Source organism: Thecamonas trahens, assembly GCF_000142905.1.
Source record: "Thecamonas trahens ATCC 50062 unplaced genomic scaffold supercont1.13, whole genome shotgun sequence".
Taxonomy (NCBI): Eukaryota; order Apusomonadida; family Apusomonadidae; genus Thecamonas; species Thecamonas trahens.
The window spans coordinates 336,966-351,898 of NW_013657667.1; the positions used below are offsets into that span (position 1 = coordinate 336,966).

At 63.5% G+C, this 14,933-nt stretch overlaps 7 protein-coding genes across 7 annotated transcripts; 3 read left to right on the forward strand and 4 right to left on the reverse strand.

Moving 5' to 3' along the window:
- Window positions 1-458: 458 nt before the first annotated feature.
- On the reverse strand, window positions 459-4,662 carry AMSG_03568 (uncharacterized protein; the record flags this gene model as incomplete). The annotated part of the gene is made up of 2 exons (XM_013904461.1): window positions 3,007-4,662; window positions 459-2,588 (listed from the first exon to the last, which is right to left on the reverse strand). The coding sequence occupies exons 1-2, from the start codon at window positions 4,651-4,653 to the stop codon at window positions 459-461; spliced, it is 3,777 nt and encodes a 1,258-aa protein (XP_013759915.1). The 5' UTR covers window positions 4,654-4,662.
- Window positions 4,663-5,218: 556 nt separating this feature from the next.
- On the forward strand, window positions 5,219-6,104 carry AMSG_03569 (ribosomal protein L23a). The gene is made up of 2 exons (XM_013904462.1): window positions 5,219-5,258; window positions 5,665-6,104. The coding sequence occupies exons 1-2, from the start codon at window positions 5,243-5,245 to the stop codon at window positions 6,075-6,077; spliced, it is 429 nt and encodes a 142-aa protein (XP_013759916.1). The 5' UTR covers window positions 5,219-5,242; the 3' UTR covers window positions 6,078-6,104.
- A 74-nt stretch (window positions 6,105-6,178) lies between these two features.
- AMSG_03570 (uncharacterized protein) lies at window positions 6,179-6,788 on the reverse strand (the record flags this gene model as incomplete). The annotated part of the gene is made up of 1 exon (XM_013904463.1): window positions 6,179-6,788. One exon carries the CDS (start codon window positions 6,786-6,788, stop codon window positions 6,219-6,221), a length of 570 nt encoding a protein of 189 aa, XP_013759917.1. The 3' UTR covers window positions 6,179-6,218.
- A 583-nt stretch (window positions 6,789-7,371) lies between these two features.
- Window positions 7,372-9,052, reverse strand: AMSG_03571 (aspartokinase; the record flags this gene model as incomplete). The annotated part of the gene is made up of 1 exon (XM_013904464.1): window positions 7,372-9,052. The coding sequence occupies exon 1, from the start codon at window positions 8,974-8,976 to the stop codon at window positions 7,372-7,374; it is 1,605 nt and encodes a 534-aa protein (XP_013759918.1). The 5' UTR covers window positions 8,977-9,052.
- Window positions 9,053-9,238: 186 nt separating this feature from the next.
- On the forward strand, window positions 9,239-10,649 carry AMSG_11773 (uncharacterized protein). Its single transcript, XM_013904552.1, has one exon. The coding sequence runs from the start codon at window positions 9,740-9,742 to the stop codon at window positions 10,625-10,627; it is 888 nt and encodes a 295-aa protein (XP_013760006.1). The 5' UTR covers window positions 9,239-9,739; the 3' UTR covers window positions 10,628-10,649.
- Window positions 10,650-11,254: 605 nt separating this feature from the next.
- On the forward strand, window positions 11,255-13,347 carry AMSG_11774 (uncharacterized protein). Its single transcript, XM_013904553.1, has one exon. The coding sequence runs from the start codon at window positions 11,282-11,284 to the stop codon at window positions 13,316-13,318; it is 2,037 nt and encodes a 678-aa protein (XP_013760007.1). The 5' UTR covers window positions 11,255-11,281; the 3' UTR covers window positions 13,319-13,347.
- Window positions 13,277-14,891, reverse strand: AMSG_03573 (oligosaccharide translocation protein RFT1; the record flags this gene model as incomplete). Its single annotated transcript, XM_013904465.1, has 1 exon — window positions 13,277-14,891. The coding sequence occupies one exon, from the start codon at window positions 14,889-14,891 to the stop codon at window positions 13,341-13,343; it is 1,551 nt and encodes a 516-aa protein (XP_013759919.1). The 3' UTR covers window positions 13,277-13,340.
- Between the last annotated feature and the right edge of the window lie 42 nt (window positions 14,892-14,933).

Consider the following 14,933-nt stretch of genomic DNA (forward strand, 5'->3'; position numbering starts at 1 on the left):
GTGCCGTGGGGACGGCGCGAGGACTCTCGCATCAACCCCCGGCAACTAGATTCTTCATTTCGTTTAGGTGTCTCCGCTCCAAGTGGCGATGTTCCACAAACACCCCCCTCCAACCCACAGCAGCTGATAATTCCGTGCTCTCTTCGCATAAGCATCACCCTAATCCAGGTCCGACGTCCGCCGCAGCAAACGCGGAAACGGGTCCTCAGATCGAGGTCTTTAGACGTTTTAACCGCCTCAAGACTGTATGGCTGAAGTGACGGCTACTGTCGATGACGGGGAGTGGGAGAGAGGAAGAGAGAGAGGAGTAAGTCTTGTTGACGGTTGAGAGAGAGGAGTAAGTCTTGTTGACGGTTGAGGGTACCTTGGTTGGGGTGGTGGGCGGTGGTCGCCGGGCGGTGGTCGCCGGGCGGTGGTCGCCGGGCGGTGGGTGGTCGCCGGGCGGTGGTGGTGGATGGCTAGAACTGGGAAGGCGGTCCCGATCTGGCACCACTCTGCTGTCGGGCATAGAAGAGCGCCTCGATCGAGTAACCAACATCGGCAAGTGCAGGTCCCGGGCCGGTTGGGCTGAGACGAAGTGATGACGCCGGGGTACGGCCACGGGCAGGCTCGCGACCGAGGTTTGCGGCGCCAGGGTGGCCGTCGGCACTGTCAAACTGCGACCGGTTTCCTCGGTGCAATGACGAGCCGCGCCATGCCGGCGGAGGGGTGGCATCGCGGGACGGCGAGCGGGTGGGAAAGCCAATATCAACGCCTCGCGGCCGGGGCTCGAACGACGGGCTCGCAGGCGGAGGCGCAAACGTGAGCGGATTGCGCAAAGTCGACGACTCTCGTTGCGGCAGGACAGCCGCTGGAGACCGGTAGACAGGCGCGGGCTCAAGTGCAGCAGGCGACTCTCGCGGCGGCAAGGCCATCACCGGAGACTGATAGACCGGCTCGGGCTCGGGCGTTGTGTCAAAGATGCTTGTTCGCGCTGCAAACGGTGAGCTGCTGGTATGGCGTCGGTCTACGCTACGCGGCTCCACTTCGGGCCGTTCAAACTCACGGCGTGGTTGCTGAGATCGGCGTGGCTCAGCAGGCCAGGCACGGTCGGGCGCTCGCCGCTGGGAAAAGGCGCCATCACGCGATGCCGATGCTGCAGCGCGCGAGTGCCGCAGAGGCTGGTCCGCCGCTGACCGCAACAGCGAAGAGCGCGGCCGGTCGCCTCCGTCAAACCCAAAGGCCGGCGATCGTGACTCGGCCGCGACAGACGGCTCGTAGTAGTACTCGTAGTCAAAGTCATCTCCAGGAACGGTGCGATCACGCGCCGCTGCCTCCTCCTGCTCAGCCAGCTTGGCAAGGGCGTCATCAAAGCCTTGCTCGTAGCCGCGTTTGTAGGCCGCCTCAATCTCTTCGCCCGAGGCCGCAACAAGCTGAGGCGGAGCCGCGGTCTCGGGCTCTGTCATCACCACTACTTGCTGTACCACGGGTGACGGCTCGGGCGACGGCTCGGGCGACGGCTCGGGTGATGGCTCGGGTGATGGCTCGGGTGATGGCTCGGGCGACGGCTGGGGTGACGACTCAAGGTCCACACTCACTTGCTTGGCGCTCAGCGCCGATGCGCTGGTCGAGTCAAAGGCACCAAAGTCGATCGAGGACTCTGAGCCAGATCCGCCGCCTCCTAAACCAGCAGCAGCGAAATCGGCCGATGATGCAGTGCCGGTGGCGGTGTCGGTGGCAAAGGCGCCAAAGTCAATGTCCGACGATGAAGACTTGTGTAGCTGCTGGTCGCTGCTGCCGCCATCACCATCCTCGGTCGACTCAAAGTTAAAGTCAAACTCGGACGAGTCGTCGCCGTCGTCTCCGCTTTCCGGTGGATCGGTTGCAGTGTCCGGCGCGGCCGCGTTCTCGGTCTCGGACGTGGAGGCCATCAGCGCCTCGAGCTCGGATCCAAACGAGTCATCCTCGGCTGCATCCTCAAACTCGCCCTCGCCCAACTCGTAAGCCAACAACTCGCCCTCGTCCTCGCCAAACATGTCAAACTCGGCCTCATCGTACAGCTCGCCCTGGCCCAGCTCGCCTTCACCGATCATGTCCAGGAACTCGCCCTCGCCAAGCTCGCCTTCGCCGTCTTCAAACGCCCACTCCACCTCTTCCTCGCCGAGCTCGCCTTCGCCGTCTTCAAACGCCCACTCCACCTCGCCTTCGCCCACAAGCGCATCGTCCAGCGCTTCGGCATCGTCATACTCGTAAATGACATCTTCGGCTTCACTGGCATTGACACCGTCAAACTCGTCAAACTCGCCGAGCTCGTCGACGTACACGATCTCCGGCTCGCCCTCGCCAAACTCGGCATCATCCAGCAGCAGAAGCTCCTCCATCTCACCCTCGCCCTCTTCGTCGTCATAGACATAGTCAGATGAGGTCGTCGTCGTCATCTCGCCAGCAAGCCATGCCGGCTTTGCGCCGCTGGCCTTGGCGCTGTCCTCAACAACCTTGACATAGTTGGACGGGATGAGGCCCCACCTCGGCCCGATGTGGCCCATCCACCACTCACCGTCCATCGTAGAGACCTGCAGCCGCTGTCCGCGCTTGAAGCCCAGCTGCTTCTGAGGCTATCCAGTCGCCATGCCGCCGTCGTCGCCCGGTTGTCGTGCCCAGGTGAGTCGCCGCCAGCCCGCCCGCCTCAGCCCCGCGCCCACTCCCAACGGCCACCCAGCCGCCACCTGCTGCTGTCCCACATGCCCGACCACCTACCGCAGCCGGATTGGCCTCAAAGTCATACAGCGCCTCCACCGTCGTCCGCGGCATGGGCCCTGGTTCTCCGCTTCTGGCTAGTGCTGTCGGGGAAGTGAGGTGCAGTCGTTGTCGGTTGTATGGCGTGACGAGCTGTGGCCAGGTGGGCATGTTTGAACAGATGCTGGGCTCTATCACCTTCGTGTGCAAGGGCGGATCATTTGCGGCGAACAGATATCGATGGCGGTAGTGCCAGACTCGGCTGATCGAGGGGAGGGAGGCTAGTGGCACCTGCGCCTGCGCGCACGCCTGCGCCGGTGCCGACGCCGAGTGGGGCAGGAGTGATGCCGGCGGCGAGGGAATAGGCAGCGGAGGTATGGGATCGATGGTGTCGATGGGCGCCGGCGTGGAGAGTGACAGCTCGCCGTTGGCCTCGAGCTCGTTGTGCAGTGCGGCAAGAAGGATGTGGATTGAGTAGGCGGAGCGAGTGGCGGCATGAGTCGCCGAGTTGAGGTCACCAAGTACGGCAAGCGAGTCGCGCGACTCGGTCGCAAGAAAGGTAAGCGCGTCCTCAGCACGAGATGAAGGATGCAGCTCGGCCGGGTACTCGGGCTGCGGGTTGAGCTCAAAGTTGGAGGTGATGATGGTGGTGGGAAAGGCAATGACAAGCATGCCGACCAGCATCATGATCATGGCCACGACACGGCCAAACTCGGTCGTCGGCATGGCGTCGCCATAGCCAACGGTGGTGAGCGTGACAACAGCAAACCAGAACGCGTCTGGGATCGACTGGAACGGCGCCCGCCCGCCCGCCTTGGTCCGCCAGCTCTGGTCCGACCGATCAAAGCTTAGCGTGGCCGTCTCACCAAAGTACAAGACTGACGAGAGGCCGACGACGCAAAGGAGGAAGAGGAAGAAAAGCAGGACCAGCGCCGAGGCCGAAGTGACAAGCGTCCGCACGATCGAGAGGAAGCGGTGGTTGTACTTGGAGAGTCGGAAGAGCCGGAAGACCCGCGCCAGTCGCACCACTCGGATGACTGCTAGCCCCGCCACGTTTGAGCCGGTGAGCACAAGCTCAACAAAGAACGGAACAATCGATGCCAGATCAATCAGTGCACCCGGTGAAACTACGTAGTTGAACAGCGACGGCGCCGTGGCGACCTTGAGTACGTACTCGAGTGTGAAAATGGTGATGGAGAAGATTTCGATGAGACGGAGGGCCAGTGGCTCGTCACGAAAGTACTCGGGCAGCGTCGAGACGCAGAAAGCGCCGGTGGCCACGAAAATGACCAAGAGCAGGAAGACGTTGATGACGTAGGCCAACCGCGACGACTCAGGGGCGTCGAGCGTGTTGAACACCGCCCGGCGGAGCCGCGCATTCCGCGAGCTTGTGCGCACCGGCACTGACGGCGGCCGCTGGCCGGCCATCAACGACGCCATCGACTCCTCGGCGGCCGCCGGCGACTCGGCATCGCGCTCGGCACTTTCGCCCAGAAAGCGCGCCACCGACGGCGTCTTGGCGAGCGCGTTGAATGTGCCCGCCCGCGAGAACCAAACAACTCGTCCGGTCTTGCCCTTCGATGCCACCAGGCCAGGCTCCACATCCGACTCAGCGTCGAGATGTGGCTCCTGCGCAGTAGCGGCTCCAGCGCCCGTGTCAGAGTCGCTCTTAGTGCTCGAGCTGCCCGAGATAGAGCTCGAGCTCCCGATGGATGACGTCGAGCTCGAGCTGCTTGCCTGGGCCGTCGCCCGGCCCACTAGCAGCGCCGGATCCGAGCTTCCCAGCGGAACCTTGCCACGGGCAGCCCGAATAAGCTCGGTGTCGGCATTGCCGGCCATCATCGACATGCGCCGGACTCGCAGGCGCCACGAGTCTGCCTCCGGGCGCGACTCTGGCTCGCCACGTCCGGCTGCGACCGCAGCACCATGTGCTGGCATCGGCTGGAGGCTGTCGCTCTGCTTCAGTGCGTCTGCTCGGGACACTGCCGAAGGGCGCAGCGATGGCGCGAGCGGTAGGACGTTGGCGCCGTCTACACTTGCTGCGTTGTCTTGGCCAGCCGCACGAACGTGGGCGCGGGCACGGCCATTGCTCCCGGCCTCGCCCACCCCTCCTTGCCAAGCCATGCGCCTGCGCTTATTCTCGACTCTGTCTGGCGCGTGCAAACCTGTGTAGCTATCCGTCGTGCCGTGAGCGACGAGTGCTGAACAAAGGAGTCGAAGAGGTGAAGGCGGTTCCCCAGGTGCGAGGTCGTGCGCTGTCGAGAGGAGCAGGGACCGGGGGAGGGGGAGGCGGGGCGGCAACGGCCACGTACGATAGCATCATGGTCAAAAGACCGTTGGCAATCAAATTGTGCCATGAGCCACACAACCTTCGTTCAGCTCTTTCCATTGTCACGTCGAGAGACTGTGGCACTCGTTCGGTCGTTTGGCGGTGGCGGCAAGGGTGTGAGGAAAGTGAAAAACAGCGCGAGCTGGATTGTGCCAGATTGACGCATTTGGGCAACAGTTTTCTCTCCTTCTGCTCACAATGGTCAGCACCAAGAGTACGTAACCAAAGCTAGTATAACCTTACCACGAGGTGCTCCTTGCCTACGACGTTGGATACATGCTCTTGCGTCTGTAGACGACCGGTGTATTCCGTTGGTGCTGTGTACCCCCCCTGGGAGCTGCTTGTCCACCGTCGCTGTGGCCCAGCGCATCATCGAATTTGTGTGCGGTGGGCCATACTTTGTGTGCGGCGGCGGCGAGGAGCCCCTGACGCCCACGGCCACAACGCCCCCCATGCCATGGTCGTAATGCGCAAGTGCAGGGCGAGCAAGCATGGGCTGTGGTGGTGGGTGTGGGCACCCGCAGCACCCGGGAGGGCGGTGAGGAGCGCGGCGGGATGGGCGGCGGGGGATGGCGACGTTTTGACTCACACGACCGACATGGGGTTGGACACAACTACAGCGAAGGCTAAGTCGGCCGCCCGCGCTCAGACGCAGGGCAACTTCAAGTCCAACCGCAAGGTGCACACGAAGGTCCAGTGGAAGACCAAGCCGACCAAGAAGCAGGCCCGCAAGCCGCTCTACCCGCGCCAGTCGGCCCCGGGCAAGGCTCGCATCAACGACTACTCGGTCCTCAAGTTCCCGCTCACCACCGAGGTGGCCATGAAGGCTGTCGAGGACCACCGCACCCTCGTCTTCATTGTGGACATCCGCGCCACCAAGCCGCAGATCAAGAACGCCATGAACAAGGTGTACCAGGTCAAGGCCGCCAAGGTCAACACCCTCATCCGCCCGGACGGCCAGAAGAAGGCCTTCATCCGCCTGGCTCCCGAGCACGATGCTCTCGACATTGCCAGCAAGATCGGCATGTTCTAAGCAAACGAAAAACTCGAGACTAATGTGTTGCCCTTGCATGGGGGGGGGAGAGAGAGAGGGAGGGTGGTGCGGTGCGGTGCTGTCATCTCGAATGGTGGTCGGGAGCCTGCTATTTTATGGTGGACGTCACCAGCACGCCGCTCATCGCCCGCCACGCATCAGTGCATCGAGCTCCTGCTCGAGCTCTGAAAGCTCTGCCGGTGTTACCTTTGGCTCCAGGCCGGCTGCGAGCGCTGCGACCGCGGCGTCAGCGGCAGCCGCGGCCGCCAGCGCTGCCGGATCTGCACCCACAGCAGCCAGCTCTGCAGCGGCGGCGGCTCCGCCCAATGCAGACTCAGCGGCAACCGCCTCGGCCTCGGCCTCGAGCTCCTCCAGCTCGCTGCCTCCACTCTCAAGCTTCACCTCCAAATCGTCATCTGCGCTGGCATCGTCAGCATCCTCGTTCACAGCGAGGACAGGCGCGGACGAGGCTGCCTCATTGGAAGCCGCAGGTTGCGCAGCAGCCCGTGGCAGCGCGCGGGCAGCCGCGGTAATGGCCTCGGCTGTCTCGGCCGATGATGTCGGCATGCGTGGATACGCTACAAGCGCCGGCGCAGGCCCACACGACGAAGCAGTCTCTCCCGCCATCGCAGTCGCCATCTCAGCCTCGACTTTGTCTACAAACTCCTGCAGCGCCTCGGCCTGGCTCAAATACGAGGCCAGCCGGGTCATGATGCGTGCGTGTCCGGGCGACAACGCATCCCTCACGGCTGCCGCTGCCGCTGCTGCTCTTGCTGCCGCTCCCGCCTCGGCGGCATCGCCACTCGCGGCGCCATCATCAATTCCATCACAGCCGCTGCCTTCTTGCGTCGTCGCCCGTCGCACAAACGCCAGCATCAGCTCCAGCCCGCGTCGATAGGCCGCAAGCGCCGTCCGCGCAGGTCCCACCGCCGCCCGCCGTGCCACCACAGGTGGAGGCGACGGAAGCAGTGGGTCGGCCACAGCAGCCGCCTTTAGCGCAGCCACCCCTGCTGTGTAAAGCCCAGCCAGGTCAGTCATGCCCCCCCCCAGCCGTTCGAGTTACCTACGACAAGTACTCTCCGCTCTTCGCCCTCCGTTCTGAGACCCTGCGCCACACTCCCTGGGCCTGCCTGCCACCAGCATCCGCCTGTCGCGCCGTGCCGTCCCGGCTTTCCGGCTAGCCATTGTCAACTGACCAGAGCAGCAGCCGCTGCGATCTCCGTCCCCTCGTCAAGCCAAAAGGTTCAATGATGTGGTCTCATCCACGGTCGGCTGGTGGTGCTGGCCGAAAGCGTCAAAGCGTCGGCTGGCTGGCGGTAAGAGGCTCGGGAGTGACATTGATGGACGTCAGGGCGCCGGTGTTGACGCCGGCAAGGGTGGCTGTGAGGGCCGCGATGGCGTCATTAGCCTTAGAGGCCTCTACCGTGAGCGGGATGGCGTGTGGCGAGGCATCGAGCGTCCACTCGGCAGAAAGCTCCGCCCCGTCTCCGAGCCGTGAGTCGACCGACGCAACGAGATCGGCCACATCGGTCTGAGCATCCTGGAGCGAGGCGCGGATGTCGTCGCCGACGACAGCAATGACCTCGCGCGACGGCGGGAGAGCGGCAGCCGCCGACGCGTCCAGTGCGCCGCGATTGCGGACCCGGACAACCGTGGTCGCCGCTGCCGCTGCCGCCGGCTTGTCGTCGGCCGCAACAATGGTCGTGCCTTCGCGCGCGGGCTCCAGCGTGTTGCGGATCCGGATCGGGATCTCCTTGGCCTCGATCGGCGAAACAATCTGCGGGTCGACAATCTCCTTGCCATAACGGGTAAGGACTTCTGCCTCGTTGTACGTGAGGACCGGGATGGTCGTCTTTGCGTCGCCGTCGTGGACAACGCCGACAGAGCCCGGAGCCCAATCGACAAACGCCCCGCTCTCGGCCTCCTGAACCGGTTCGACCCTCCACAGCGAGACCTCATCGGCGCCGAGGCCACGGCCGAGGAGCGTCGCCGTTAGATCCGAGCCACCACGATTGAATGTCGTGATCGCTGCCGGGTTGTCCACTGCTCCGCCGTACAAGCCCGGCACCACCGCCACCGAGCCGGCGGCCAGCACCGAGTCGAGCTGCGCCTGGATGAGCGCCGCCGACGCCTCAAGATCCGGCAGCGCTGCGCCGTACTTGCCGTTGGTCCGGATGAGACCTGTCGGGTCCGCAAGCACAGCCGAAGTCCCCATCGCGATGAGGTACTTTTCAAAGATGAGGCACGAGAGTCGCTCGCCGAGCGACTGCATCCGATCGAGCTGTGCCTTGACGGCCGGGGCATCGCCCGGCGTCTCAAACGACTCCTTGAACAGGGCTCCCACTGGAGTGTCAAAGTCGCGCTCCATCAGTTGCTCGACCTCAGACCGCAGCGTTGTCCGCAGAGCGTCAAGCTCGGTCCGACCCATCCGCGCCGCCGGGGACTGCAGATCAAGCGCCGCGTTCGGCGACTCGCCCTGAGCATGAACGCGGGTCGCTCCCATCGCCGGCGGGGCAAACAGCGCATCGATAGTCTCAAGGTGGCCGGCCACGATCTGGTTGCGGAGCTTGCGGAGCAGGACAAAGTTCCTGGTTCGAGCCGCCGTCGATGCTTCGGCGAGCGCCTCGGCTACGCCATACATGGCCGAAAGCACAACGCCGATCTCATCACCACTGCCAGCCGCCGCCGCACCCGACGCCTTGGCAGCCACCAGCATCGCCACTCGGTGAACCGCATCGGCCGAGCCGAGCGACGCGCCGCCAAACTTCATCACCTCGCGATGGGCTGCCGCCGAGCGGCCGGCAGACGCCGACAACGCCGCCACACGGAGGCCGCCGAGACGTTCTGGCGAGAGCAGCCGCGCTGCGGGCTGATTGCGAGCAAGAAAACGAAAGGCCATGTTGATGGAAATAGTTATCGCCTGGAATGAGAGCGGTGGTAGTGTACCACTCCCAGAACGTGACGGGTCGACCGTGCGTGGGTGTGTGGGTGTGTATGGGGTGTTTGTGTTTGTCTGCTCTGGCAGACGAAGGATGAGTGCGTGGCGCCACGTTGGCACGGCACACACTTGTGTGCCAGTGACCACGATTTGGCCACCTCGTGATGACGGCCTGTGACGCAGGGTGAACATTGGCATTCATTGAGCGGATATTACGGAGGGAGAAAGACGGCGGCAGCGGAGGGTATAGGAAACAAGGGATGAGAAGCAACACTTGACAACAGCAAGGACCATCACTATTGATGTCAAGGGAGTCTACAAACACCTCAAATTCAATGTCAACAACTTCGCAGAGTCCAGCAAGCACGCCAAGGAGCGGAGTCACGAGCGGGCCCGGCTCGGCAGCACACGGCCAATTCAATCAGCCACCCGCCACCTATGATGAAGAGGCGGCGCTCCTCGGCTCTGTCCAACGCAAGAGCATTGTGGAGGATGTTCAGCTCAACTCTGTGAATGGCATCCCACATGTGGAAGACCGCCCCAAGCAGTCGATGTGGATGCAGATCCTTGGCTACACCGCCCTCCTCGCCGCCATTGTCTCGTGGCTCCTTGGTGCAGAGGCATCACGTGCTGTGGAGACTGGCGACAATGCCTACAAGTCATACTTTTTATCGTTTGGTTCGGCCATGTCTTCCCGGCTCTTTTCCTGCCTGTCGGATGGTTTATGCTCCGCTACAAGGAGCACTGGCGGACCCTCCCGCATCCTGTCCATGGCAAGGATTTTGAGTGGAGCTCGTTTGGCGAGTTCCGCGTGGCCTGGAAGCTGACCTGGGGCCAGATGGCTTGGCGTGGCTTCTGGCTCGCCGGCGCTTACATGGTGCCGGACATCTTCTGGTTCTCGTCGCTCTCCATGACCTCGGTCGCTGCCGCCACCACCATCTTCAACTCGTCGACCGCCTTTGTTGTCCTCTTCTCCATCTTTCTCCTCGGCGAGCGCCCGTCGCTCATCAAGTTTGGCGCCGCCATCCTCGCTGTCGCCTCCTCGGCCATGGTCTCGTTTGCTGACAACATTGCACCGTCTCATGGCTCAAACTCCGACACCTCGTCGTCCAAGCCATCGAATCCGGTTCTTGGCGGCCTGTTTGCCTTCCTTGGTGCTGTCCTCTACGGCCTCTACGAGGTCGTCTACAAGCGGTTTGGCCTGGTGACTGGCGAGAACGATCCGCTGCCGATGGTCATTATCGTCGCCGGCCTTATGGGTGTGGGCAACACTCTGGGCCTTGCCCCTTTCATCCCGCTTCTTGACTGGACTGGCTTGGAGGAGTGGCACCTGCCGGTTGCTGACAAGTGGCCCAACTTTGTCATCATGTCTGCCATGCTCGCCGTCTTTATCGTCTCGCTCATGACCTCGATTGCTCTTCTCCCCTCTCCGACCTACGTTGCTGTTGGCATCACTCTCACTGTTCCGGGCTCGCTCGTCCTTGACGCCGTCCTCCACGGCGCCTCGTACTCGTGGCCATTCCTTGTTGGCTCGCTCGGTGTCATCCTCTCCTTTGGCCTCATCGTCGCCAAGGAGCACCACCCAGCCCTTCTCAGCCATCGCTGGCTGTAGTGTAAACCAGTGTCATTTACTATTCCCTCGTCTCCCACAACCGTGTCGGTACATGGGCGCCCACCCAAACGTGCCCTCCCTGACAGCTGCAAGTTCGGCGCGCACTCGCACCACCTACGCGACTTGGCGCGAGTTGGCGCCAAGTTGGGACTGAACCACCACACCAAGACCGCCACCACCACCACACACACACACACACACACACACACACACACCGCTCTCTCCCTCTCCTTCTCCCCATACATTCACACATCACACATACATACATACATACATACATACATACATACATACACATTCGCTGCCATGGCTACTCCGCACGAGTCCAGCCGCCCGGGTCGTCGGCCCCGCCGCCAGGCCCCGGAGCCCTTGACGAGCTCGCGGCGCTGCAGGAGCGAGTGCGGGCAGCATCAGCGCGCCTGCCATCGGTGGAGGCACTGGCAGGAAAGAGTGGCAAGCCCGCGCCAAGGCTGCCGGTGGTGGAGGCGCTGGTGAATAAGCCCAGCGTGACTGCAGCGCATGATGCCGGAGCGAGCGGGCGACCGGTGACGAGTTGGTGGCCGCTGTTCCGCCTCAGCCCGACTGGCTGCTCCGGCCGTCCGCGGGACGTATGTAGTGCGGTCGGCAACAGGAGTGGAGCCCGAGGCACCGTCGATGCTGCACATCGGCCGGGCGTCGCAAGAATACCAGCTGGTAGAGGAGGCGCTGTACGCGCTGATGGGCATCGAGTCTGAGCACATCCGAGCGTTCCCCTCGGCAGATGGCCTGGTCTTCCAGCTGGCATCGTCGGCTGACGTCGATGCGTCGATTGCTGACTTGCTCGGCCGCATCCTGCCGCTGGCGTCTGCGTACTCGGCCGTGACCGCGTTTGTGGAGACCGGGTCGCGGTACGAGGCTGGCCTGGTCTCGCACGCTCTCTGCGCCGCAGTTCGCGAGCTTCTCAACGAGTACCTCATTGTTGTGGCGCAGCTAGAGACCCAGTTTGGGCTCGGCCAGCTCAACCTGCAGAAGATGTGGTTTTTCGTTCAGCCGTCGCTCTCAACCGTTACCGCACTGGCGACGCTCGCGCGCTCGATCCGCGACCAGGGCGCTCGCGGCGGCTCGCTCCTCTCACTCCTACACGAGGCGCTTGAGGTCTCGGCCGGTGACTCGCCAAAGCGTGCGCTCATCGAGCACCTGCTCTCGGCAGCGTCGGTGCCGTACTTTTCGGCGCTCACGGCCTGGGTCACCGCCGGTTCGGTCGTCGACCCGTACGCAGAGTTTATGGTTGTCGAGCACCCCGACATGGCCAAGGATCTTGGTCTGCCGGCGCTCTCGGACTCGTACTGGAGCGAGCGTTACACACTGCGCGAGGCCAAGGCTGTGCCGCGCTTTCTGGCGCCGCACGCTGCCACCATCCTCACCACCGGCAAGTATCTCAACGTCATTGCGGGGTGCGGGCTGCCTATTCCGTCCGAGACCCTGCTGCCGGCCGGCGAAGCGGCTGTGGCGTACGCATCCAACGAGCGCGAGTACGCCAAGACGATTGAGCATGCGCACGCACGTGCAGCTGCGCTGCTCATCGATGTGCTCATGCGCAAGCACGCTCTCCTCGACCGCCTTGGCTCCATCAAGCGGTACTTTCTGCTCTCGCAGGGCGACGTGCTCCCACACTTTTTCGAGATCGCCGCTGACGAGCTCGCTCGTCCGGCGTCGGCTGTCGACATCGAGAAGCTCGAGGCGCTCCTTGAGCTTGCAGTCCGGAGCACGTCGGCCCGCGGCGACGAGCACAAGGACGAGCTCGGCCTCCGGCTCGTTCACACCTCAATTGCGTCTGAGCTCGCACACATCAACACAGCAGGCCTTCCGTCAGGCTCGAGCGCCGGTGCCAAGGCCGGCGCTGGTGAGCTTACTGGCTTTGAAGCCTTTGCCTTTGACTTTGTCGTCGAGTGGCCGCTCAACCTGGTCATCTCGTCGGCCGCGCTGACCAAGTACCGGCTGCTCAACAGGCACCTCATCAAGTCAACGCGGGTGTGCAAAGCCATGTCGGCAGCGTGGGCCATCCACAAGCTGACCAAGACCGCCCACGTGCAGGCTTACTTTAAGCGTGCGTACGCGCTGCGCTCCAAGATGCTGCACTTTGTCTCGTCGTTCAGCAACTACATGTTCTACCAGGTCCTCGAGCCGGCGTGGGCGCAGTTGACAGCAACGCTGGCGGGGGCCACCTCGCTGGCCGACGTGGTCACCGCCCATGAGGCATTCCTCAACGCCGCGCTCAAAGAGTGCCTCCTCACCCACCCGGAGCTGCTCAAACTCCTCACCAAGCTTATGTCGACCTGCTCCATCTTTGTTGACTACACAGCCCACCTGTCAGCGACGCTCTCGCTTGACGGCGACTCGATCTTTGTCATCCCGCCGGGCCTCGTCGACTCTGCTGTGGAGGGTCTCGAAGAAGAGGCCGCTATCGCCCAAGCGCTTGCCGTGCGTCGCGAGCACGCCGCCGCCGCTGTCGATACCACAGCCACAGTGCTCGACGACAAGTACCACCGGACGCTCGCCAAGTTTGAGGAGAACTTTGGCTACCACATGCGCCTCTTCCTGCAGACCATTAACCTCCTCTCGGGAACCGAGAAGCACCTAGCCGCTCTCTTTGCTACCTTTGACTTTAACGGCTTCTACGGCGATGCCCTCGGCCTCTTCAGCTACGCATAGACACCTCGGATAAAGCAGGCAATCACTCCGTTTTGCCACCGCGCCGCAACTTGATCAGCCGCTTGAGCGCCGGGACAAGCTCGCGCTCGCAGGCCACAAAGGCGGCAGCAACAACAAGAAGACCGAGCACGCCTGGTGCAACATGGACCGCACGCTGCGTCCACGATCCGTAGCAGCCATCGGAGTCGAGCTTGACCCACGCGGCGGCCGAGCCATGGGCGGCGGCGGCAGCAACGCCAAACGCTGCCCAGACCGGCGGGCTTGGAACAAGGTCCCACAGCGCCGCGCCAGTCGGCAGCGGCACGCCATCGTTGGGAAGCGTGACATAGATGGCGTAGAGCGAGTACGTGATGCGCTGGGCCATATTGAACATGTTGGCGGCAATGAGCCCGACAGTGCCAGCATAGGTGGTGCCAGCAAGTCCAGCGATGATGTACGCAACCGAGAAGACCAGCAGCATCCAGTTGAGACGCGCCAAGCCGGCCTTGGACGCGCAGCCGTGGAGGTAGGCTTCGGTCACGCCGTTGAGCGCCATGAACCCGACATACAGCGAGTACCAGGCGAGGATGGCCGGCGCGTCGGTGGCTACCCACCGCGTTCCGTAGAGGAGTTCAAGGAGGAGGTGGGCGTAGGGCGGGCCAAAGGTGGCAAACAAAAGTCCGATGCTCACCATGCCCTTGCAAAGCACGGTGAGCAGGCCATAGCGTGCGGTCGAATTGCGATCACGCCCGGCAAGCGAGAATGCGTTGAGCGCCGTCTCCTCAACAGGTTGGAAGATGACACGTGCCACAAGAGAGCCAAGGTTGTTCACAAGCGCAAAAACGCCCTGATCGTACAGCGACTGGACGGCCACAAGGATGATCGATTCGCCGTAGGTGAGCGCGTACTTGAGCACCGTTTGTGCGGCGAGCGCCGAGACCAACGGACTGTGCCGCACTAGCGGGCCTGCGCGCGGAATGGCCTCACTCAGCGCAAAGCCAGATCCCGCCATAAGGTAGCCAACCAGGACGACGCCGGCGTACGCGAGGTGGCCCAGGGCAAACGAGACGACGCCAGCGCCGGCAGCGACGACGCCGGCGTAGGTAACGATGCAGCGGAGGAGGACACCGACAGCTTCAATCTGGGCGCGGACTACGTAGCGAGCCTCCAACAAGACCGCAACGTACAGCGGCTCGGCAGCTAGCTCGACCGCGGCGGCGGCAAGAGTGAGCCCGAGCGCGGACGCCGCGCCCGGAACAGCAGCGGCGGCTGGATCGGGAGCAAGGATGAGCGAGTGAGCCGCGAGGCAGGCGGCGAGAACAAGGCCGATAGGAAGACCCCATGCAGCCAGAGCGCGGGCATCAGCCGGAGCAGCCGCCATGCGCAGCGCCGCGCGACGCAGCGGCTCGCGAGCCAGAAAGAGAACGGTGGAGAGAGCGAGCTGGAGCGAGACGGCCGCCAGGCCGTAGGCCTCGGGCGCCATGCGAGCCACCACTAACTGGTTGAGCACAAAAGAAGCCAGTCGAGAGCCGGCCTGCACCCCGACAAGCAGCGTAGCTCCCGTGAGCGCTGCCCCAGTGGGGGTGGAGGTCATGGCGGTGGGGGGGGGGGGGGGGGGGGGGAAGTGGTGGGGTGA